Source organism: Nannobrachium achirus, assembly GCF_963921795.1.
Source record: "Nannobrachium achirus genome assembly, chromosome: 17".
Classification (NCBI taxonomy): domain Eukaryota; kingdom Metazoa; phylum Chordata; class Actinopteri; order Myctophiformes; family Myctophidae; genus Nannobrachium; species Nannobrachium achirus.
The window spans coordinates 61,322,618-61,346,833 of record NC_137824.1 but is presented as its reverse complement, the minus strand read 5'-3'; the positions used below and the strand labels follow the sequence as shown (position 1 = coordinate 61,346,833).

The 24,216-nt window shown below is 44.4% G+C and overlaps 1 protein-coding gene across 2 annotated transcripts in view; it reads right to left on the bottom strand.

Annotated features, from left to right (window-relative positions):
* Positions 1 to 24,216, bottom strand: part of LOC308302599 (ribosomal protein S6 kinase alpha-2-like) — a 50,282-nt gene that overhangs the window by 18,269 nt on the left and 7,797 nt on the right. For both annotated transcript variants that reach the window (XM_080746856.1, XM_080746855.1), the window contains 8 exons: positions 20,108 to 20,141; positions 18,163 to 18,804; positions 17,906 to 18,066; positions 16,690 to 16,907; positions 8,633 to 8,775; positions 4,180 to 4,689; positions 3,891 to 4,054; positions 2,654 to 2,871 (listed from right to left, as the gene is read on the bottom strand). In XM_080746856.1, the coding sequence (XP_080602982.1) occupies positions 2,654 to 2,871; positions 3,891 to 4,054; positions 4,180 to 4,689; positions 8,633 to 8,775; positions 16,690 to 16,907; positions 17,906 to 18,066; positions 18,163 to 18,804; positions 20,108 to 20,129 (2,078 nt within the window). In that variant the 5' untranslated portion in view covers positions 20,130 to 20,141. The remainder of the gene's footprint in view (positions 1 to 2,653; positions 2,872 to 3,890; positions 4,055 to 4,179; positions 4,690 to 8,632; positions 8,776 to 16,689; positions 16,908 to 17,905; positions 18,067 to 18,162; positions 18,805 to 20,107; positions 20,142 to 24,216) is intronic.

Sequence of the window (24,216 nt, the reverse complement as noted above, 5' to 3'; positions counted from 1 at the left end):
ACCCTTCTATCTCCCGAGGGAATTCGCCTCTGTTATCCTGGTGGCCGTGTATATCCCCCCACAGGCTGGAGCCTTGTCAGCGGCCAGACAGCTCGCTGCACACATCACAGAGTTGGAAAACGCCAACCCTAACTCAGCCGTACTTATTATGGGAGATATGAACCATGTTAATCTGAGGAAGTCGCTTACCCCGGGAAACAACAGATCCACGTTGCCACCAGAGGTGAGAAAACTCTTGATCAGTGCTATAGCACCATTCCTAAGGCTTTTCATGCCGTGGTGAGAGCCCCCCTCGGTCTGTCGGACCATAACTCTATCCTACTTATTCCACAGTACCGTCAGCAGCTGAAGACCTGCAAACGGAGCTATAAGACTGTAAGACAGCGTACCCCCCAGGCTGCTGAGAGCCTAAGCGCCTGCCTCCAATTAACTGACTGGTCTGTTTTTCGTGACGCATGTGCTGACTTGGATGAGTATGCTGATACAGTTACCTCTTACATTAACTTCGCTGAGAGTGTTTGTATTCCATCTAAGACTGTGACTGTTTACAGCAACAACAAACCTTGGTTCAGTAAAGAGGTTAAAATCCTTTGTCTGAAGAAAAACGAAGCCTTTAGGAGCGGCAACAAAGAGGCTTTTAGGGCTGCCAGATATGACTTTGAACGAGCCGTGAAAAAAGCTAAAGCCAAATATAAAGACAGTCTGCAAGCTACAAGCCAAAGACACTAAGGGTGTTTGGAAAGGGATGCAGACCATCACTGGGTATAAAAGCAGACATCGAACCCCGGATGATGATCCCCTCCTTCCTGAATTAATTTTATTGTAGATTTGACATGCCTATGGATGTTTATTCCAGTGCAGCAGTAGTTAGTTCAGAACTAACTACACCCCCTCCTTTTGTAGTTAGTGAGCACGAGTCTCTGTGTCTCTGTGTTTGCACAGTATCCTACAGCACCTTGAGACCCCTGCCACCTACGTTAGAGTTTTATTTATTGATTTTAGTTCCGCGTTCAACACAATTGTGCCCGTCAAACTATTTGATAAACATATTGCTCTGGGTATTAACCGATCTCTTTGCCTTTGGATCTTAGACTTCCTATCTAACAGGAAGCAGGTGGTTAGGATTGGCAACAGACTCTCTAGTACTATGACTCTCAATACTGGGGCCCCCCAGGGTTGTGTTTTATCAGCCCTCCTCTTTGCTCTGTATACGAATGATTTTATTTCCCATTCTCAATTTGTTTCCTTTTTTAAGTATGCAGACGACACAACTTAACCTGACTGCGCCCGATGATGGCAGCAGTGCGTATGCCTGGCTGCATATTGCTCTTCTACCTTCATCTGGGATCCCTCCGGCAGACTCGATGTAAGGGGCGGGCCATTTTTTGAAATTCTTTAGCAGGTGATTGGATGGGGCTGTCTCTCTATCACAGTCTGGGAGTGCCAACTCCAACCACTCATCCGCCTCCTGGGTTTCCACGTGGTCTGCAATCAGACTCTATTGGCTCAGAGCCGCTCAGAGCCCGCCCGTAGCTGCCGCTGATTGGTCCGGCCCGGGGCTTTACGAGTGTGATCAACTCTCCCAGAGAGATCTCAGATGGTAAAGTAGGGCGGTAGCCTACGCACTACTGCCACCATCTGACGCAAGTCAGGTTAGACACAACTGTGGTTGGCTACATTAAAAACGGTGACGAGTCAGCCTATAGGGGTGAGGTGGCAGCCCTTGTAGACTGGTGCACCTCGAATAACCTGCTATTATTAATTAAACTTAGCTAAGACCAAGGAAATGATTATTGATTTTCGTAAAAAAAAGACAGTGCTCTCCCCCCTGGTCATTAGTGACCAGTCTGTTGAAAAAGTCAATAGTATTAAATTCCTTGGCACTACTATTTGCCACTCCCTGAAATGGGAGGTTAACACTAGGAGTATCCTGTGTAGAGCCCACCAGAGGCTTCACTTCTTGCGACAGCTAAAGAAGTTTGGTGTGAGTGGGGAGGCGATGGTTCACTTCTACAGAGCCATTGTGGAGAGTGTCCTCGTCTTCTCAATCACAGTGTGGTACGGCAATACAACCGCCTTAGAGAGGAGGCAGTTGGAAAGGGTTGTGCGCATTGCATCTAAGATCACGGGCCATGCCCTTCCAACTGTCTCCTCCATCTACACCACACGTTCCAAACGCAGGATGAAGAAGGTGATCGCTGATCCCCCTCATCCTGCTAGTTCCTTGTTTGTAACCCTGCCCTCAGGCAGGAGACTCCAGTCTCTTAAGTGTAAGACCACCCGCTTCAAGAACAGTACCTATCCTGAAGCTGTCCGTCTCTTGAACGCGGATCCTTCTTTTATACGCACCTTACAGCTTGAAGCTTCTCATGGTTAATGAACTGTTACTTATTTTTCTTATTTATATAGATTTTGTATTTATGAACTGAATCTATTTTTGTACTTTTGTATCTTTTGTATGCATTCCCACCCGTGTTGTCAGTCTATATGTATGTTCTATGTATGTTTTAAAGAGCTGCACTAAAACAAATTCCAATCAACTCTGTTGACATGGCAATAAAGTATTGAATCTTGAATATAAAAATATAACTTCAGCTGAATAAGATTTCATCAGTGAATGAATGAATGTGGAGCTAAAATGTTTCAATCCTACCTCTCAGTTGACCAGAAGTGATGGGCCAAGCATTCCACAACTGTAGGTCTTCTCTCTGGGTCTTCATTGATCATCTTCTCAATGAGATCCTTGGCTCCCTCATCCTGAACGTGGTCCAGGTTGTAGATTCCATCCAGAATGTTGGATTCACATCTACGGCCTTTGCCAAATGGATGGTGTCTTCCAGACAGGATGTAATAGATCAACATCCCAGCCACCTTTAGAATGAATGTGAAAATGATATACCGGTATAAACACACACACACACACACACACACACACACACACACACACACACACACACACACACACACACACACACACACACACACACACACACACACACACACACACACACACACACACACACACACACACATTTCCATTAATTAAATTGTTCTACAGAATACAATAAACTGGATATCACTGATTCTTTTAGAAGGGATACAATATGTAGCCTCGTAAACCAGACTCCTCCGAGTCAGTTTACTAGGCTAATACTAGGGATGTTAATCGACGCATTATTTGCAAATCGACGCGTCGAGGACGAAAATCAACGCATCAATCGACTTTTTCACTTTTTTTCCGCTTTGCAGCAGCTGAGAGGAGAGCACAACGGCGCATTACTTTAAGCAACACAACTTATGCAGCTGCACCCATCAGAACTTGCATCAAAGCCCTAATAATAATTATAATAAATAATGCTCTTCCTTGCGTTAGCATGGAGTCTGTTCTCTAGAGACTAGAAGCGGAGTGACAAAGTCCATGGAACGTAGCGGTAGCGCTCAGGCTGGCACCCCAGGCTAGAGTATCAAATGTGGAGCTTTGCTCTGCCTCGCTCTCCCTCCCCGAGGTAAACAAAACACATCCAGTCAGCGACTTGGCGCGCACTGCTATGACGCGTGCATCAGACCAGTCCAGCAGTGTTTCTCAAACAGTAGTCCGTGGACCTGACTAGCGCCGCATGCATGCGAATCTGCGATGCATGCATGTACAACACAGACAGACACACACCGGTCCTCTCACATTTGGAAAACATTAGCGCTTATAACGTGATTTTTCGACTCATACTTTTTGAGTCGCGGTAAGCATGAGTCGATTTTTTTGTCGATTTTTCACATCCCTAGGCTATACAATATGTTCATCCATCATAAAGTCTCAGCCATTAAGAATGAATATAAAGAACACATTTATGTTGTTCTCATTCATCAAATTCTCATACAGAATAAATAACAACCTGGATGTCACTGCTTCTTTTATAAATGACAGAATCATCATCTTCCAAAGTCTCCTTTGCCATCCAGGAAGTTGTTCCTGCAGGGCTCGTGCGTATACTTGAGTGTCCTTCTCGTAATTCTCGGCTTATTCCAAAATCTGCCAATCTTGCCCTGCCTTGAATATCTGCAAATTATATTGGGTAAGATAATATAAGAGTTATAGACTGAGCAAAATAGATTTTCTGTTATATACATAATAATAATACGGTCGTAATAATAATAATTATCATTATCATCATTATAGCTTACCGATAAAGACATTCTGGGGCTTGATATCACGATGGAGAATTCTAGGATTCTGACAATGAAGAACTTCTAAGCTCTGGAGAACTTGATATGCAAGCCGTTTCCTCTCCTCTTCAGAAGTGTTGCGTATAAGCATGTATTCTTCCAGGGTGTATTCACATAACTGAAGAGCAAGGTAACCAAAGTTCCTATCCTCTGCATGGCCAACATATTTTACAATTGAAGGATGCTTAAGCTTTGGAAGACATAAAAATGTTTCCTCATTCTTCAGCACGGCAAGGTTTCTAATTGTCATTTTCTTCACTGCGACTTCAGTGCCATCATCCGTTAACCCCAAGTAGACCTCAGTTCCACTACTCCCTGTTCCTATGAGGAATTCCTTGTTTTCCCCAAACACAAAACTCCCAACTCTGATAACTTCACAGTCACCCGTTGCAAGCTTCTTAAACTGTTGCTTCCATCTTTGACTGGTTGGGTTCCATTTTCGTGATGTACTGGAAGAGGTGCCATCCCCTGTAATGGTAGACATGGAAAGAACACACACACACACACACACACACACACACACACACACACACACACACACACACACACACACACACACACACACACACACACACACACACACACACACACACACACACACACACGTGACTGTCTGAGCTGGATCAAGCCATAGAAACAGACAGCTGGTGGTGCATTTAACTTCTCCTATGTTGAGGGCAAATATAAGAATTAATCAAAATTAAGGTAATTAATTTAATCAAATTAATCATTGATTCATTAAAATGTGTCTGTGTGCGCGCCAGAGTCCCCCCCTAGCCTACCACCTGGCCAAGCCTTTTTCCTGCAGGAAACCCTTTCTTGCCCAAGGAATGTTTTTCATGCCAAACAAATGCTTGCAATGGATTCAGAATAATTAATAACATCTAGTTTGACCCCTCACATCCCACTTAAAGCAGATTTTTTGGGAGTCATTCACTTACTATACACTATCAAACATATAATTTTCAAAATGTATGTCTGTCTGTCTGTCTGTCTGAGTGAGTGAGTGAGTGTCTGTCTGTCTGAAACAGCGTTTCTCCTCAGTGGCTGGAGCAATTGATCTGAAATCGCATCACCATTAGCATATGAACACACCTGACATAACTGTGAAGCCCGTTTGTCACTTTCACAAATCATATGCTGTATATTAGCATTTTTATGGTGTATCTACTATCTATTCTGCATCTAGCATGAGGCATATCTATTCTGCATCTAGCATGAGGCAACATGTTTAACCAGCTCTGTGTGTGTGTGTGTGTGTGTGTGTGTGTGTGTGTGTGTGTGTGTGTGTGTGTGTGTGTGTGTGTGTGTGTGTGTGTGTGTGCAGGCAGGCGGGTGTGTGTGTAGGCGGGTGGGCGGGGACACAGTATCTCTGTAGCCATTAAACGAAACGGGTATTTCTTACATTGATGCTCCTACATATTATCATGCAAGCACCAGTTAAAGTTACTTTCCATCCCTCATATACTGTGTGCACAGTGCACATCCCATAACCCACACACTGCACATCATTTTGGAGCTCATATCTTTGAACGGGTAAGGGCTAGTCACTATAAATGACTATCAAATTGGATATTTTGGCACAAGGTAATTTAGCTGTGCAATGTGGAGTTAACCTACTTGCAGGATTGCAAGTAGGTTCTACTGAATAATAATGAATGATATACCTAGCAGTGACTGTGATGCCCCACACACTAAACACTAATAGTCTGGGTCATTAGAGGGGTGCCGGCCTTGCTAACTATCTTCCTATAGGTGAGCCGGGTGGGGCCTGCACCATTTAAGACTTTTTAAGACCTCAACAAATGCAATTTAAGACCCAAATCGCCCTCCCGGGCCGTTCGCCCTACCTTTTTCCGCCGACCTCACACTCACCGCACTGACGGTGGAGGTGACGGAGGTGCGCCGTCTCAGGCTACCTTGATCCACGTGAGACACAGCCGAGCGAGCTAAAGCAAGCGAGTAGCCGCATTGAGCGTTGCGGAGGTCGCATGAGCCGACAGTCCGAGTTATGTCACGATAGGGAGTGGGACAGAATAGTAAATAATTTCACTCCCCATTGCACCGGATAGGCGCCCAGGGCGAACAGCTGGGAGGGCAAACGGACCTGTATTCGGACAGGAATACAGGTCGGTGGTCATCAGACCACCGTAGCCTGTCACCATTATTCAGAATTGGAGATGCACAATATTGTTAACCCTAACCCTGTATTTTGGATTCATGTCAATCTGTGTTTTCCGATATTTAACCACTTGAATCGTCAATACTTAATAAACTTGACCCTTCACTCTGTAATTAGTCTGTTCTTTTCCCCCTCTGTCTACACTAAACCTCTTAATAGTCGATCTACAAGCTTGTAGATCTGCTATTTTTGCCTTAAGTTCTCCAAATATGGACACTAGGGTTCAAGCGGTTCATATAAAAAAAAAGAAGAAAAGAGTTTCTATCACACAACAATTTGGGGGTCCCGGACCCCCTGTTGAACACCCCCATCTATTGTGATCAACTGAGAATATTCATTTTTCAATAACAAAACATAAACCCAGCTTCTGCAGTGAATTACAACTACAAGATGCTGTATTTAATGACTCATACATACAAGCAGCAAAATGTTGGGGCTCCTACCACAGATTGTTCTACATAAAATGAATAAAATAAAATATACAATAAAAATATAATAAAGCCTACAGATATACAGATCCAAATAGCCAAGTTAGGGGCTTGTCTTAGAAGACAGGCATATCATCACAGTTTAGAATGCCACCCCTCAATGTTAATCTCAGACTCTGAGTTAAATTATTATATTAATGAGGTTAGCCTTCTGAACGGGACTAAAGTCGGGAGAGGAGAGGGGCCTGGGAGACACGGTGTAGAACGTAAAAACGCTCAGAACAGCTGTTGTAAATCACAGATGATTGGTGGATTCTCCTCTTTCAAAACTGACAACTTTATGACTGTCAACTTCATTCTGTCTCACAGGCAGAAGGAACAGGACAATAGCCTAGCATGTAGCCAATTCATCATGGTTGAGGTAAATCAACAACAAACATCGGTTATGTCACATCCTCGCATCAATGCAGAATCGCGAACGGCTGCATCGCGATGTAAGCAAATTGTCTTAATCTAAAACTTTTAGGCCACTCCACAGCCCACGCCAAGTGTGTTTACTTGTGAGCTCTCGTCTGTGCTCACTCACTGTGTGAGCGCTAGTACAGGGAAGGCAGTTGATGTGACGGGAGGCTAGAGAAAAGGAGCACTTGATTTGTTAAAAAACAAAACTACCCTCTTCCGCATCCACACACATTACCACATTACTGACAAAACAAGCTCCTCTTCTCACTGACTGCTGCTCGCTTCAGCCTGTTCGCAGTTTCTCATCGTCGTGTAATATTAAACTCAAATAAACAAATCAGATGAATATGCACAAATGTTTATGGCTTAATTTTCCCATGAGCCTTAAACCTATACTATGTAACTTTTTTTATAAAACAAATCTTAAAATTGTCCTAACTGTTAAATCGCTAAAGTTTTAGAACCCCCACTCCGTGAATTTCAGCTCTGAAAGCCTTTTCTTTATATGTTTTCTACTGGCAGTGACCGGGGCGGTCTTTCGCGCGAAAATTGTGTCATCATACTACCGGCCAATCACAGCGAGGGTTATACAACTGCCGGCCAATCACAGCGCATCTTGAAGTGGGGTCGCTATGGCAGCCATATTTGTTGTCGCCCGTTTGTACCATCCCTTCTCTAGGTAATTTCGCCTACCAGGCAGGGTGAAGGAGTCCGTATCTCTGGAATTACTGAACGCACAGGAACAAGGGACCCCTTAAAAGATAGATCTCAGCGAGGTGGAGGCAGACGCGGGGGTCTGAAGGTACGAAAAACGTCCGAAAGACGCGGACGCGGTTTGCTATAGGGCTAATGACCACTAGTTGGGCATCTTACACAGTATAGCTTTAAAAACACCATCATCAAAGTTAATACCTACGGTCAGATTTGGTCAAATTCAAGCCTTTTTAAGACCTTAAATTCACGATTCACAGACAATTTAAGACTTTTTAAGGACCCGCGGGAACCGTTGGTCTAATGGCTCATTGGAGAGCACTGGACCCGGTGCCTCCAGGAGTCTATAAAAAGCCAGCCCATGCCATTCTGAAGCAGAGATCCAGAGGAGGCAGACGTCTCCACCAGCCTCTGCTCCAAGCCCCTGTTCTGTTATGTTATGTTTAGTTTTACTTTCCATCCAACACCCTGCACTACACCATGTTCCACACATCCACACCTACACTACTGATTACTGACTCCACATCTCATAGGATCCTTATACATTATGTTTAGTTAAGCTGTTTTTAAGCATTCTTTTGTTTATGTCCTAGGCTTTTATTTAATACATACAGGCCTACTTTCTTACCATGTCTCCTCTCCCCAATCTTTTGCCATGACCTGTCGTGATGTGGAGGTCCAGGTTCATCACTGAAACCTGAATACTTGGAAGAGTCACTCTCCATAGACACACAGCTGGGTGTTGGAGACTCTGCTCTGTGGTGAAGACTTCTGGAATCATAACAATATTCATACAATTATTATGAGAATGAAAAGGTCTGTTTGTTTAAGCGAGTAAAACTCCACGTTGAAGTAACAGTGTGATAAAATATCACTAGAAAGCAGTTAAAATGTACTAAAATGGAACCATAAAAATGTACTAAAATGGAACCATAAAGACACTTTTTGGACACGACATGTAACCGGAAGCAGATATTGTCCTTCCCAGCCCTGGGATGGTTTGCACACTGTTTAAACAAAATGGGAAGTAACTACAGAGCGGGGCAACGTTCTTTTCACAGTTCTTGTTTTGTTTTGAAGCTGTGAACGACGTACACATGCAGGATGCATGGTCCGTGTCCAATCGTGTACGATGGACACTCTCACGCCTACCCGAGAGCGGTTGCGACCAATGAGTTAAGAGTAAAAATTAGGACTCTCAAATGATTAAACATTTTAAACAGATTAATCACAGCTTAATTAATCACAAATCGAACTAAACGTCCAAAATATGCCATTTCTGTATATCATGGTGGGAATGGAAAGATAAAGGCGAAGAAGACACATTTATCATATGTATGTATGTCTGTATGTATGTTTTTTTTTTTTTTTTTTTTATTATGTAGTAATACAATACAATAGGCCTAAGTCTAAAACACTGGCTTACATATACATTATTGGAAACTAAAGAAATATGAATGAAAGAAAGACATGATGAAAATGCATCTGAACATTATTGCACGCAGCCAACATGCAATAATATTAGGCTCGACATTCAGGATGCAAAATAAAGTTGCCCTTTTGAGAAGTGGAACTTACAAGTCATTTAACATGAGGGGAGAGGATCTATCCAGTACCTACTTCTACAGGGAATTGTTTGACATCTATTCTAGACTACAGATAAAACATTCAGTTGACACTTGACACCCGTGTCGTGCACAAGACAGAGCAGACAAGCTAGACAAGCAGAGAAGTTACAGCTGCCTATTAATTCGTGCTGTTGATTACCAGTCAAATATGGGTAAGTCTCGCGTAGCCAGACAACTATTCCACAATCTCTGAATGCTATATAGAGTCTGGAACTACACCTCCTGATTGCTATATAGAGTCTGTAACTACACCTCCTGAATGTTATATAGAGTCTGGAACTACACCTCCTGAATGTTATATAGAGTCTGGAACTACACCTCCTGAATGTTATATAGAGTCTGGAACTACACCTCCTGAATGCTATATAGAGTCTGGAACTACACCTCCTGAATGTTGTATAGAGTCTGGAACTACACCTCCTGAATGTTATATAGAGTCTGGAACTACACCTCCTGAATGCTATATAGAGTCTGGAACTACACCTCCTGAATGTTATATAGAGTCTGGAACTACACCTCCTGAATGTTATATAGAGTCTGGAACTACACCTCCTGAATGCTATATAGAGTCTGGAACTACACCTCCTGAATGTTATATAGAGTCTGGAACTACACCTCCTGAATGTTATATAGAGTCTGTAACTAAACCTCCTGAATGTTATATAGAGTCTGGAACTACACCTCCTGAATGCTATATAGAGTCTGGAACTACACCTCCTGAATGTTGTATAGAGTCTGGAACTACACCTCCTGAATGTTATATAGAGTCTGTAACTAAACCTCCTGAATGCTATATAGAGTCTGGAACTACACCTCCTGAATGTTGTATAGAGTCTGGAACTACACCTCCTGAATGTTATATAGAGTCTGGAACTACACCTCCTGAATGCTATATAGAGTCTGGAACTACACCTCCTGAATGTTATATAGAGTCTGGAACTACACCTCCTGAATGTTATATAGAGTCTGGAACTACACCTCCTGAATGCTATATAGAGTCTGGAACTACACCTCCTGAATGTTGTATAGAGTCTGGAACTACACCTCCTGAATGTTATATAGAGTCTGGAACTACACCTCCTGAATGCTATATAGAGTCTGGAACTACACCTCCTGAATGTTATATAGAGTCTGGAACTACACCTCCTGAATGTTATATAGAGTCTGTAACTACACCTCCTGAATGCTATATAGAGTCTGTAACTACACCTCCTGAATGTTATATAGAGTCTGTAACTACACCTCCTGAATGTTATATAGAGTCTGGAACTACACCTCCTGAATGCTATATAGAGTCTGGAACTACACCTCCTGAATGTTGTATAGAGTCTGGAACTACACCTCCTGAATGTTATATAGAGTCTGGAACTACACCTCCTGAATGCTATATAGAGTCTGGAACTACACCTCCTGAATGTTATATAGAGTCTGGTACAGCTCCTGAACGGCGAGTAATGCAAGCTGTCATTTCTGTTCATGAAAATATATTCTAAAATATATTTTTTGCTAAGCAGAGCTAAACATGCTTAGATGATTTTTATTTATATTAGGATAAATGTGTGCAATGTTAAAAACGAAACGGATGAGAGGAGGCGGCTTCACTTCCGCTTTAACCCTGCAAGGCCCGAATTAATTTCTACTGGACAAAACATTTTTTTTTTTAAATCAGATGGTGTTGTAAGAGTCCTAATCACAGAAAAATGTAATGTTAAAAAATTAATGTTTTTGTAAGGTTTTATAGCCATAAATCATAAATCATGCTCTAATTTGTATTTTGGGGATATTTTTCACAATAATAACATATGTACATGTTCTAGACATTCTAATGACCAGTAAGACTCCCTAATCGGGAGATAAGCGACCGTCAGGTCACATGTATACACAAAGAGGGCTGTAAGTGGCATTGGTTCCTGGGTGTAGGGGGACGTGTGTGGCCAATGTATAGCTTTGGTTGGCCCAGAGAATGTGGGGTTTAGCTGTGACATGGTTGTGTTTATGTCGTCAGAGATATTTTATTATGGAGGTGGTGCATATGTGTCACATAGGTAATGAGGTGAAATATGAGAGGCACAGATAATGTTGTGGGGAGCACAGTGGGTGATTGATGAAAAAGCAGACAGGCGTATTGATTTGGATTGCGTTTATTGTAGAATAGTCAGCTTGACAGCGCAGTGACATGTAGCAAAGAAGACCGCAAAGACATAAGTTATACACATGCAAGGTGTGACACAGTGTGTCTCACATGAATATAGTTGGCAGTTGTGCAAGTGTGTGAAACAAAATGAGAGTGAAAGTAGATTTTGTGCAGGCACAGAGTCCGAGCAACCGAAGGGCCTAGGCAAAGTAATGAAGTATAAAGATTTAGGGATGCAGAGTGTTGCGCAGCAGTGTGGCATGCATTCGCTGCAGGGCCTTGTCAATCGCTTTGCGGTCCTGGTAGCCCTGGGCGTTGTTGATCTTCTGGAAGCGTGCCCACTCATTTGCACGCAAATCTGTGGGCTGGAGGCACAATCCTTGCAGGGAGGTAACCCTGGAACAGCCAACGTAAGCAATACCCAAGGAGTGCTCGGATGTTCCGATGTCAAGGCGTACTTTGTCGCGAGTCCAACCTTGGCTCTTGTGAATTGTGATAGCGAAGGCCAGACAAAGAGGGATTTGGGTACGTGTGCAGACCTCGGCTGCCTTCATCCACCTGTAAGTGTGCGGGGTAATTGGCACAGTGCGCGCATGATAGGGGTGGATATTGGCAAGAATCTCACAATACAATACGTATCACGATAAATTGTGAATCTTTGCGATACGATACTATTGCGATACTATTGCGATAAATCAGCTTTAAAAGCTGAAGGCGCTGCTCTAATGTTGTTGTCTTTGTTGTTCGCAGCCATTTTCTCAAGAGACCTCACTCACTGAACCATGGGAAGGGGAAGTAGCTACTATAGTACAGTGACGCGTGATTATGGATCCAACTGGGAAAGATGGATGGAAACGGCATAGAGCGCTCGTTTTCACAGTTATTGTCCACGACACTGCAAGCGGCGCGAAGGCCAGCGGACCTTGGTCCTGCTCTTCGCCCCCGAGCGCCGCAGGCGCGAGTGGCCGCGAAGAGCGGGCCAGGGCCGCGCGGCCGGCGGAGCGCCGCGCGAGTTACGAAGCCGTGGTGAATGCAATCGTTATATTTATGCCCAGGCCGTAAGGCCTGGGCAAGCGCACGATAAACGCCATGATAATTGGGTACCGTGCACCTCGCGCGGTCCAAGTGACTACAACGGAGCGCTCCCTACGTCCGGTTCAGCCAATCACAAGCTTCAAAAATGAGTCCGGGGCGTGGTTATCCATCTTTCCCAGTTGGATCTATAATCACGCTACAGTGACATCTATAGGCAGCGGAGTGTCAGGACCGGACTTCTACCATTGGTTCCTATGCATGGGAATTTTTTAGTATTGCGATACTACTGCCTGAAGTATCGATACAGTATTGGCAAATAAACTATTGCGATGTATTGCGGTATCGATCATATTGCCCACCCCTAGCGCATGATGGGGGTGGAAGCTTGGCCCTTTGTAGATGTCGAATTGCACAAAGACAGCAAGTGGCAGGGCAGGTGGCTGTGGGCCATTGGGGTCATATAGGATTCCCAGGACTGTTCCTAAGGCCCCGTTGGTCAAGCCAGCTTGGATCCAAAGGTTTTGGCGAAGCATCACTCATGCACCCTGTGCAACGTGCAAGAAGTTGGGGAGGCCTCCGGCATCGTCAGCATTGACAGCCGAGGATCCAGGACCTGCGTTGACAGCCTTTAGCGTGGCTTTTGCTGTGGGCAATCTTTGAAGTTTTGCTTCGTTGAGGATTTTCTCTGTGGGGCGTGTGCTGACAAGGAGCTGAGCGTCACTGAAACTGAACTGTTCTTGTGCGGAGAGCATGTGGTGGGAACGTTGCATGAGGAAGAGCCAATCAGCGTGGGTGACTTGGCCGTGTCGAAGGCAGGCAAGAAGGTCTGTGAAGGCTTTGGAATCTGGTGTGTCGGCAGTGATGGCTCTATTGTGTCACAGCCTGTTTAAAGGCAGCAAAAACTCTCCTCCCAGCATCGCTCAGTCCTTGTGCATGGGCTTTGGAAAACATGGGAAGGTCGAGGACAGGAGGCAACTGGTTGAAATCCCCCATGAGTACGACGGAAACGCCGCCAAACCAGTCGCGTGTGTGCTCAGGGAAGATCTGCCGCAGACGCTGGTCAATGGCACCCAGAAATTTTCGGCCAACCATGCTCATCTCATCCACCACTAGCACCTTGAGTCCCTGGAGCCATGCCTGGAGGTTGCCCAAGTCTTCGGCGGGCATTTCTTGCAGAGTGTTTCTCAGAGGTACAGGTAGGGCCAACAAGTTGTGCAAAGTTGTTCCACCCATGTTGAATGCAGCTGTTCCAGTGGGAGCCGCAAGTCTGAGAGCAGCTGTGGCTTGTTCGTGACCGTAGACAGACCGACAATGCTGCACCAAGCACTTGATGATGTAGCTTTTGCCAGTGCCGGCCGGTCCGGAGATGATGAGGCGTGTAGCGTGGTGGAGTGGTGTGGCAACCATGGTGCCTTGGATGGCGGTGCAGAGTGTGTCAAAGGCCAATTTCTGGCCTGCATTGAGGGATTGAGGGTTAGTGTTGTCGTAGTTGACAGGAGGCAGCTGGAACTGGGCCCTCTGTAGCTTGAGAAAATCTCCAGAGTCCTGCAGCATTTGTGGGGAGAAGTCTTGGGCTCGTAATTCCTCCCAGAATTGTCAGGGGTCAAAGGGTGGGCCGCTGTGAGCTTTGTGGTCGTCGTCGAACTGGGCGTGAAGCGCGGCGGCCTGCATCCAGTCGTCCAGGATGTCTTCTGGCAAATGGTCTTCGTCGCTGGAGTTGTCCGATTCCTCAGGGTGTGTGTTGGTGTCAGCAGAAGTGGTCATGATCCTGAAATCTGCCTTTAGGCGGTCTGGGACGGAGGCAGTTTGCACAGCGTTTTCCAGGGCTTTGTGCCAGCTTCCGTGATTGGATAGGAGTGCCTCTTCGCTGCGGCAGGGGATGTTCACCAGCATCTGTATGCGACACCATTCTTCGAACTGCGACCTGGCGGTCGCAATCACGAAAAAAAATATTACAGGCATTTTACTTATGTTTTAGTGAGGAATAGCTTCAGTTAAAAAGTGAGATGTTGTTCGTCCAGACGCTGGAATTTCAACATCTCTGGGAGGTGTGAATGTCAGCCTCTGTGGGGGGTATTCATATGCACATATCGTGGCCAATGGCATTGTAATACTAAACAATAGGATTTAATGGTGATGTTAATGTGGAAAAAAAGAACAGGAAAACTAATTGTAACATTTTTAAAAAAATGATTTAAAAAATGTTGCCAAAAAGCAACACTGGGCTACCTCAGACTGTATGACGGGAGCAAAACTGGGTCAAATGCGCATTCTTAACAAGCCACCGTTCACCTGCTGATCTTACAAAGTGTAGCTGACTGGCAGTGTCCACCGTGAGCCCTACACTGCTATTTATTAAATCCAAGGAAGTTGGAGCAACACCCTAACATCGTGGATTTTAGTAACAAAGGTACTAGTAGACTATATTTGAGATGTATGATGATCAGTTATTATTCAGTGGTCTATATCCAAGACGTTTTAAAGTGGACATGACATCCAAAAATATTTTTTGATAGGTTTTTTTTTTGCTTTTTTTAATGTTTCCTGGCCTCAATTACACCCAAAAAACGCAACCTTTGACATGCAGTGGTTTTCCTGCTATCTGTGTGTTTGTGCCGGTTTCTGCATAATGAGTCTCAAACGCGCAGTTCATTGGCTGCTGGATTCATGCGTTGACAGTCCCCCCCCCCCCCTCCTCTCTCCCAGTCTCCCTGTCTGTATTTCTCCACAGCCCAAGTTTTGAGGAAGTGACCTCTTACATTATATTATCCTTTAATTGTAAATATGGGCATATAAAATACATTTATCCAGCTATTGGAACATTACCGCGGCACGGACGGTCTAAATTGAACTCCGCGAAGGTACATATGTAACCGCAGGGCTCCGGTAATGTATCGTTCCCGGGATAAGAAAAAACACCCGCGCCTCGGCTCGTATTGAACACAATTCCCCACTGATTGCAGACGCGTATGCCTCAGGCTAGGGCTTAGCTCAGCCGCTTTAGCTGCCATGGTTCTGTGTGTGTGTGTGTCTGTGTCACAGTGCTGGGTTTTGTGCGAAAGCAACGAAAATGCGAGCACGCATCTCTCAGTGTGTTGGAGGGGCTCTGTATGTGTGTGTGTGTGTGCGTGTGTGTGCGTGGCCACTTTGGGTACCATAGTTTGAGAACCGCTGGCCTATAAGGGCTGAAGTGATTGATTTGTATTAAAAGCTTCCAAATGATTGTAGTGGAGAGATTAAGTGCATTTGGAAATTGGAAATACTCAAGTAAAGTACAAATACTCAAAATTATACTCAAGTACATGTACTTACTGCACTATACTAATATTTGTTAGAATGAGTGGGAGAGAGAGGCTCCCCTGGTGGTGAGTATAGAGTATTTCAGGACACCTAAACAGGGCCCAGAGAGAGACCACAGCTCCATGGAGTGGATTTTCAAGTTTAAATATTTTAAAACATGTTTTTAGCAACAGGGCAAATACTTTTATGATTGGTAAAAACAGAATGTCATTTGACCTTTAACAACTTCCTCACTTTGAGATGCCAGCTCTCTCTCTCTCCCCTGCTGCTGTGTGGAGTGAGTTTGTAAGAGGGGGGGGGGGGGGGGCTCAGTGAAAGGGACCGGTCATCTGCGCATGCATTAAATGTGTCAACAATTTTAACACAATTAATTAAGAGAATATTAATAATTACCGCCGTTAACAAAAAACTGATATAATTGGAAATACTCCAGTAGAGTAAAAATACCTAAACTTACTTTACCTATATGTAAAGTAAACATTTCAAACAACATACGCAGTTTATTCTGAGAATATAAAAATATAACTTCAGCTGAATAAGATTTCATCTGTGAATGAATGAATGTGGAGCTAAATGTTTCAATCCTACCTTTCAGTTGACCAGAAGGGATCGGCCAAGCATTCCTCAACTGTAGGTCTTCTCTCTGGGTCTTTGTTGATCATCCTCTCGATGAGATTCTTAGCAGCTTCATCCTGAACGTGGTCCAGGTTGTAGATTCCATCCATAATGTTGGTTTCACATCTACGGCCTTTGCCAAATGGATGTTCTCTTCCAGACAGGATGTAATAGATCAACATCCCAGCCACCTTTAGAATGAATGTGAAAATGATACCGGTATAGAATACACACACACACACACACACACACACACACACACACACACACACACACACACACACACACACACACACACACACACACACACACACACACACACACATTAATTAAATTGTTCTACAGAATACAATAAACTGGATATCACTGATTCTTTTAGAAGGGATACAATATGTAGCCTCGTAAACCAGACTCCACGAGTCAGTTTACTAGGCTATATTAGGGATGTTAATCGACGCATTATTTGCGAATCGACGCGTCGAGGACGAAAATCAACGCGTCAATTGACTTTTTTCACTTTTTTTCCGCTAAGCAGCAGCTGAGAGGAGAGCACAACGGCGCATTACTTTAAGCAACACAACTTATGCAGCTGCACCCATCAGAACTTGCATCAAAGCCCTAATAATAATTATAATAAATAATGCTCTTCCTTGCGTTAGCATGGAGTCTGTTCTCTAGAGACTAGAAGCGGAGTGACAAAGTCCATGGAACGTAGCGGTAGTGCTCAGGCTGGCACCCCAGGCTAGTGTATCAAATGTGGAGCTTTGCTCTGCCTCGCTCTCCCTCCCCGAGGTAAACAAAACACAGCGACTCAGCGCGCACTGCTATGACGCGTGCATCAGACCAGTCCAGCAGTGTTTCTCAAACAGTAGTCCGCGGACCTGACTAGCGCCGCATGCATGCGAATCTGCGATGCATGCATGCACAACACATACATGAACTTGTCTCCGCCACAGACACACACACCGGTGTTCTCACATTTGGAAAACATTAACGCTTATAACGTGATTTTTCGACTCATACTTTTTGAGTCGCGGTAAGCATGAGTCGATTTTTTAGTCGATTTTTCACATCCCTAGGCCATACAATATGTTCATCCATCATAAAGTCTCAGCCATTAAGAATGAATATAAAGAACACATTTATGTTGTTCTCATTCATCAAATTCTCATACAGAATAAATAACAACCTGGATGTCACTGCTTCTTTTATAAATGACAGAATCATCTTCCAAAGTCTCCTTTGCCATCCAGGAAGTTGTTCCTAGAGCACTTGTGAATATACTTGAGAGTCCTTCTGGTAATTTTCGGCTTATTCCAAAATCTGCCAATCTTGCCCTGCCTTGAATATCTGCGAAGCATATTGGGTAAGATAATATAAGAGTTATAGACTGAGCAAAATACATTCGCAATAATAATAATTATCATTATCATCATTATAGCTTACCAATCAAGACATTCTGGGGCTTGATATCACGATGGAGAATTCTAGGATTCTGACAATGAAGAACTTCTAAGCTCTGGAGTACTTGATGTGCAAGCCGTTTCCTCTCCTCTTCAGAAGTGTTGTGTTTACACATGTATTCTTCCAGGGTGTATTCACATAACTCAAGAACAAGGTAACCAAAGTCGTCATCCTCTGCATGGCCAACATATTTTACAATTGAAGGATGCTTAAGCTTTGGAAGACGTAAAAATGTTTCCTCATTCTTCAGCACTGCAAGGTTTCTAATTGTCATTTTCTTCACTGCGACTTCAGTGCCATCATCCGTTAACCCCAAGTAGACCTCAGATCCATTACTCCCCTTTCCTATGAGGAATTCATTGTTTTTCGAAAACATAAATGTCCCAACTTCGACAACTTCACGGTCACCCTTTGCAAGCTTCTTAAACTGTTGCTTCCATCTTTGACTGGTTGGGTTCCATTTTCGTGATGTACTGGAAGAGGTGCCATCCTCTGTAATGGTAGACATGGAAAGTTGACACACGACAACTTCACGGTCACCCTTTGCAAGCTTCTTAAACTGTTGCTTCCATCTTTGACTGGTTGGGTTCCATTTTCGTGATGTACTGGAAGAGGTGCCATCCTCTGTAATGGTAGACATGGAAAGTTGACACACACACACACACACACACACACACACACACACACACACACACACACACACACACACACACACACACACACACACACACACACACACACACACACACACACACACACACACTCTGTTTGAGCAGTGTCTGAGCTAGATCAAGCCATGTCTGAGCTAGATCAAGCCATAGGAACAGACAGCTAGGGCAATATTGCCCTTTGACACCATGTCACTCTTTCATTTATATTCAATAACATTTCTACTAACTTGGTTAATAGCATATTTATTTAAAAGCAGAATCAATAACAGGCCTATTTAATTAAGGCCAATTTATTTGGAGGAGAAGAGATACATTTCCGTCTTGGGATTTTTTTTTCAGCTGCAGTACCACCTTGTCCTGAGTGGGAGGGCTGCGCTATTGAGACAGATTTGGCCCCACACTCCTCCCCGCCTCCTGCTCAGCAGGCCTGCCTACCCCTCCTCTCCCAGCTCCTCCTGCCTCCTTCTCAGGCCTGCCCACCCCTCCCCTCCCCTCCCCAACCCTCTCCCAGCTCCTCCTTCTCAGGCCTGCCCTCCCCTCCCCAACCCTCTCCCAGCTCCTCCTGCCTCCTGCTCAGGCCTGCCCACCCCTCCCCAACCCCCATCGGTTGAGGTGTGACATCACAATCGGGACCTTTCTCAGACAGCCCCTTTCTGAGACCTGCTTACATAGATCTGCCCATAAACTGAGAAAGACACAATGGTCAGAAATAGGACTTTGTGAGGATAGAAGGTGCTGGTGGGACACACAAAAAAAAGAAAATTCATGGTGTAGCCCCTTTAAAATTTTTCTTGGCGCACACCAGAGTCCCGTCCCCCCCCCCAGCCTACCACCTGGCCAAGCCTTTTTCCTGCAGGAAACCCTGCGACAACACAAAGAAACGTGATCAATGTGCTCATCATAAACAAGTAGACTTATCTACCAGTAAGACACCTAAAGGTAAACGCGTGGTGTTGTGTTCATAATAAGCGCTTTATCCCATCCAAAATTACTGCTCCTCCAATGACCGCCGGGGGTGGGGGTGGGTTTAACGAATAACCAATCCAACAGGGCACAATGTCAGACTCAAGCTTCAGCTGAGTCTGAAATCAGGCTAGGGGAAACTGGACAACAGGGGCATTTGTGCCTAATAGACCCCATGGACAGTCATTTGGGATCAATATAAGTAGGCAAATTAGCCTATATGTTATTTAGGGTGTGGTTGTCCTTTAATTCAGTTTATTGAAGACATCCATCAATTCATAGTGTCAGCTCACCTTCCATCCTCCTTGAATTCATGGTTGAGTCCTCCTGGAACAGAGAGAGGATGTTAACATCTCAGCTTATTCTCTAATGCTTTGTTTTAACTCATCTAGTGCCTTTCGCGTGATGTCACGCGATAAGTACTAGAGTACGTATAGTGCCGAATGCGTGATGTCGCGCGAAAAGTAATATATTACTGTAACGGCGAGTAAAAATACCTAGTACAATGGCCGACGCTCCGGAGACGAAATCCGCGCTGCTTTGTCATCATCACGGCTCCACGAGCACACAATAGTCATCCCATAACATTGAGGTGGACGGCCGATCTCATCTTTAATGTCCATTATCTCAAAACAACACTTTAGAAGCGAAGATGGAGGCAGATGCTCGCTTATAAAACACATGTATAAACGCTCCTATGCAATCCAGCATGGCACCACGTAAACAATGATCGGTTCCGTCGCAGGATCCGATGACGTCAGACCGGAAGTACTTCCGGTCTAGACTTCTGGCCTTCAAAATAAGACAATGGCCGTTAATGGGGCCGGGAGGGGGCACTCTGGACCCCCTAATCCGTTAATGTCCTGGGCTCTGGATGAGTTAAGAGACTGAACACGGTAATAGGACAATTTATTTACATTCAGGAATACTCAGGAATCCTGGCCTTAATGTACATTTCTACAAGCAATGTTTCATATATACATATCTGCACATTTCTAAAGTAGCAATTTAAGGACTTTACAGTTAATCTTTTAACTAGAAAATGTATGTCGATAGACAGACAACAAACTAAACAGTAATGGAGATTATGATTAACATGTCTACATTTGCCCGTTCAGTGGTGACTTGTGACACTGGACGCGCGTGCCTGCATATGCGTGTGTGTGTGTGTGTGTGTGTGTGTGTGTGTGTGTGTGTGTGTGTGTGTGTGTGTGTGGTGAGGAGAAAGGAATGCGGCATGTGTGTTCTCTCTCATGCACACTCACACACGCAGGAAGAAGCACTCCGTCGTGAGAGTCCTCGGCCGGTCTCCCTAGAGGTCACAGGCAGCAGTACCGACCAAATGGCTCGTTAAGTTATTTAACAGCTTGTTTGAACGTTCCATTATTATTTTTTATCCAGAAATAGCTATGTAGTAACTAAATATAGGCTTGTTTCTCACCTAAAGACGCTATTTTAGATTAGAGATTTAAGAATGCGCTCCTGTTAAAACGTCTTCTCTCGTCAAAAGCAGGCTGATTGGCATAGAGTTGAGTGACAGGTACCATACAGATCATACAGCATAGCATCACGTGTGGGTCAAACTCGTTCTCCTGCTATACCACCAGAATGTGGAACGCCTTACCAATGGCCTTAAAGGAGTGTGAATCCCTAACATCCTTTAAAATCGTCCTGTTTACACACAATCCAGGAGCATTGACAGGCCTGACATTGACAGGCCTGACAAGGCTCGGCTGACACAAAACACACTACGTTGTCAATTCACCATACAGTAAAGGAGGAGGGGAGCGCACTTTTTATGATCTATATACCAGTTTGCTTGTTTCTCTCGCATAAATCTGGCAACACTCTTCTTTCCACTGTCCACACAGTGTTTTGTTTTATATACCAGTTTGCTTGTTATCTCCCATAAGTCTGGCAACACGCTTGGTGCACGGGCCACGGGTGCTTCCTTCCTCCTCTCTCCACTGGCTAATGGCTAATGCTAGCTCCGGTAGAACTGGTCGTTTTAAACTCTATAAAGGGAATTAAAAATGCTATCCTTAGATTGCCAACAAGTGCTGTCCCTATACTCCCATGGACATTGTTTGGAATTATCTTTGTTGGACTTTGTTTGGAATTATCTTTGTATCTTCAGCAACGTGAGACGTTATGTGAGTTATCACGCGCACACACACACACACAGACACACACACACACACACACTCCACTGGCCTGGCCTCAGTGTGAAGGAATGATGCTCCCTGCTGGACAAAATATTTCATTACACTACAATTCAACAGTCTACAGACTCCACACAGCTCCCAGGCACTGCGGCCAGTTTTATTTAATTATTTTTATATCTGCGGGAAATTTCACCGATACCGATATAAACCGATATGCCCAAATAAGGTCATATCGGCGGCCGATATATCGGTTCCCGATAATCGGTCGCTCGCTATTAGAAAGTAACATGTTGTGTTCATATTCCATGCTTGTTGCACCTTGAATGGTTTTTTTCCCCTACTATTAACGCATTCGCTGCTATTTCAAAATGGCTGCAAAGTACCAGGATGCCTCAGTCTCCATAGACTTCCATGTAATTCATAGTGCACGGATCATGCATGCCCATGCCTAGATCATGCACCATGTGTGTGCACGCTGTTCACAGCTTTCAAACAAAAAAATCCGCTTGGAAATCCATTCAGGCATTCATGAGATAAAAGCCATTATGTTTTCTTCAAATGTGGTGTGGTATGGGGGTTAAACATGCAATTTCGCGATTGCAAAAAAAAATAAAAAATTAAAGAGGGCCGTCGCGGGCCGCATTGGACCTCTTCGCGGGCCGCAAAATGCCCGCGAAATGGCAGTTTGACACCCCTGCGTAAGTCCAACAAATATATCTAAATTAACAGTGAAATCCATTTCCAATGGGATAGTAGTGTAACAAGTTGTTCTCCCGTCCGAGTGGCTAGAGTGGCTAGTTGTGGCTAGTTTGCGCTGCAAGCTGCTACTGTGTTTTTACCTCCAGAGGGCGCAGCTGTGCCATATATGGGATAATCAGGTGCAGTGGCGGAGTGATACATTCTTCATGTGATTAGGCCCAGGTCTAGCAGTGCATCTGTGCTCGTTTGATGCACGGTTGGAGAGCCTGTTTTCCATTGAGAGCCGGACTACTTGTTGTATAATCAATGTTATAGAGATACTCTAATGGTTTCCTGTGCAAAAAAGCAGAAATGCTTACTAAGATCTCCTTTTAGTTGACCTTGAACCAGTGAACTGTACCATCATGAAACTGTACCTTTTCCTATGCAAACTGACAATAAAGTATTCAATCAATCAATCAATCAATCAATCAATCATAGTCCGGGCGTTTCGGGCAGTATTTTGATGGAATCGTGCACTTTATGATAGAAGCATGAAATTTGGCACACAGTTAGAACATGCCATATGGAACATTTTGGTGTGGTGAAAACCTCGCATTGGGGCCCGGTGGGGGGTCGCTACGCCAGTGTATTACTGTATAGTAAAGTCTATGAGAGCCCAACTTTGATTGGCTCCCACAAGTTTCCCAAGACAAATCTGCGATGGCCCTATAGCCAAAAATGTTCCATAATGGCATGTTCTAACTGTGTGCCAAATTTCTTGCTTTTATCGTAAAGTGCACGATTTATGCCCGAAACTCTCTGACTATCAATCGCTTTTTCGACGGCACATCATTTCGACTAAGGGTTTGCGTTAGGTTTAGGCATAGTTTTACTGAGGTTAGGATTTGGGTTAGGTTTAGGTTTTAGGCATAGTTTAACATTCACCAGCGTTGGCAGGTTAGCATTTCACCAGGTTAACTTTCACCCGCGTCGAACCCACCAGGGTTCAGTTAGCTTCTTAACTCATACAGTGCCATCCGGCCACAAGGGGCGCTAGAGTGCCAGAAATTTATCCATAGACCTTCTTTATAGCTTTCGTCGACCCTCTCCCAACTGGCTTGTGTTTTCACTCCAGTCAATGCTATGGGAGACGAGAGGAGGAAGCTAGCTGACACGTAGCCAAAATGCTAACCCATTTAGAAGCCCGATCTAAAGCTATTTCAGCCGCAAAAAACTTTCTTTTTGGGTCTGGGAACACAATCCGGAGAAAATCCTGTCTAAAGATGCGACTTATTATTGGAGTGGGCGGCGCGGATGCGGCCGTTAGCGCGACTACGGCCCGTGGGTGGCCTAGTGTAGGCCTGCAGCCTGGATGGAAAATTAAAGCTGGACTTTGTTGAGGCCTCCGATTAAATAATTCATTTTATTAAATATCCCGAACATGTTCGGGATAGGCACCCTGGAATACGTCGTGCCGCCGACAGTATATATTGAGGTTTTTTTGGGGGGCTCTAAACTTTATTTTAAACCATTTTCAATGGAATAAATCGTCGGAG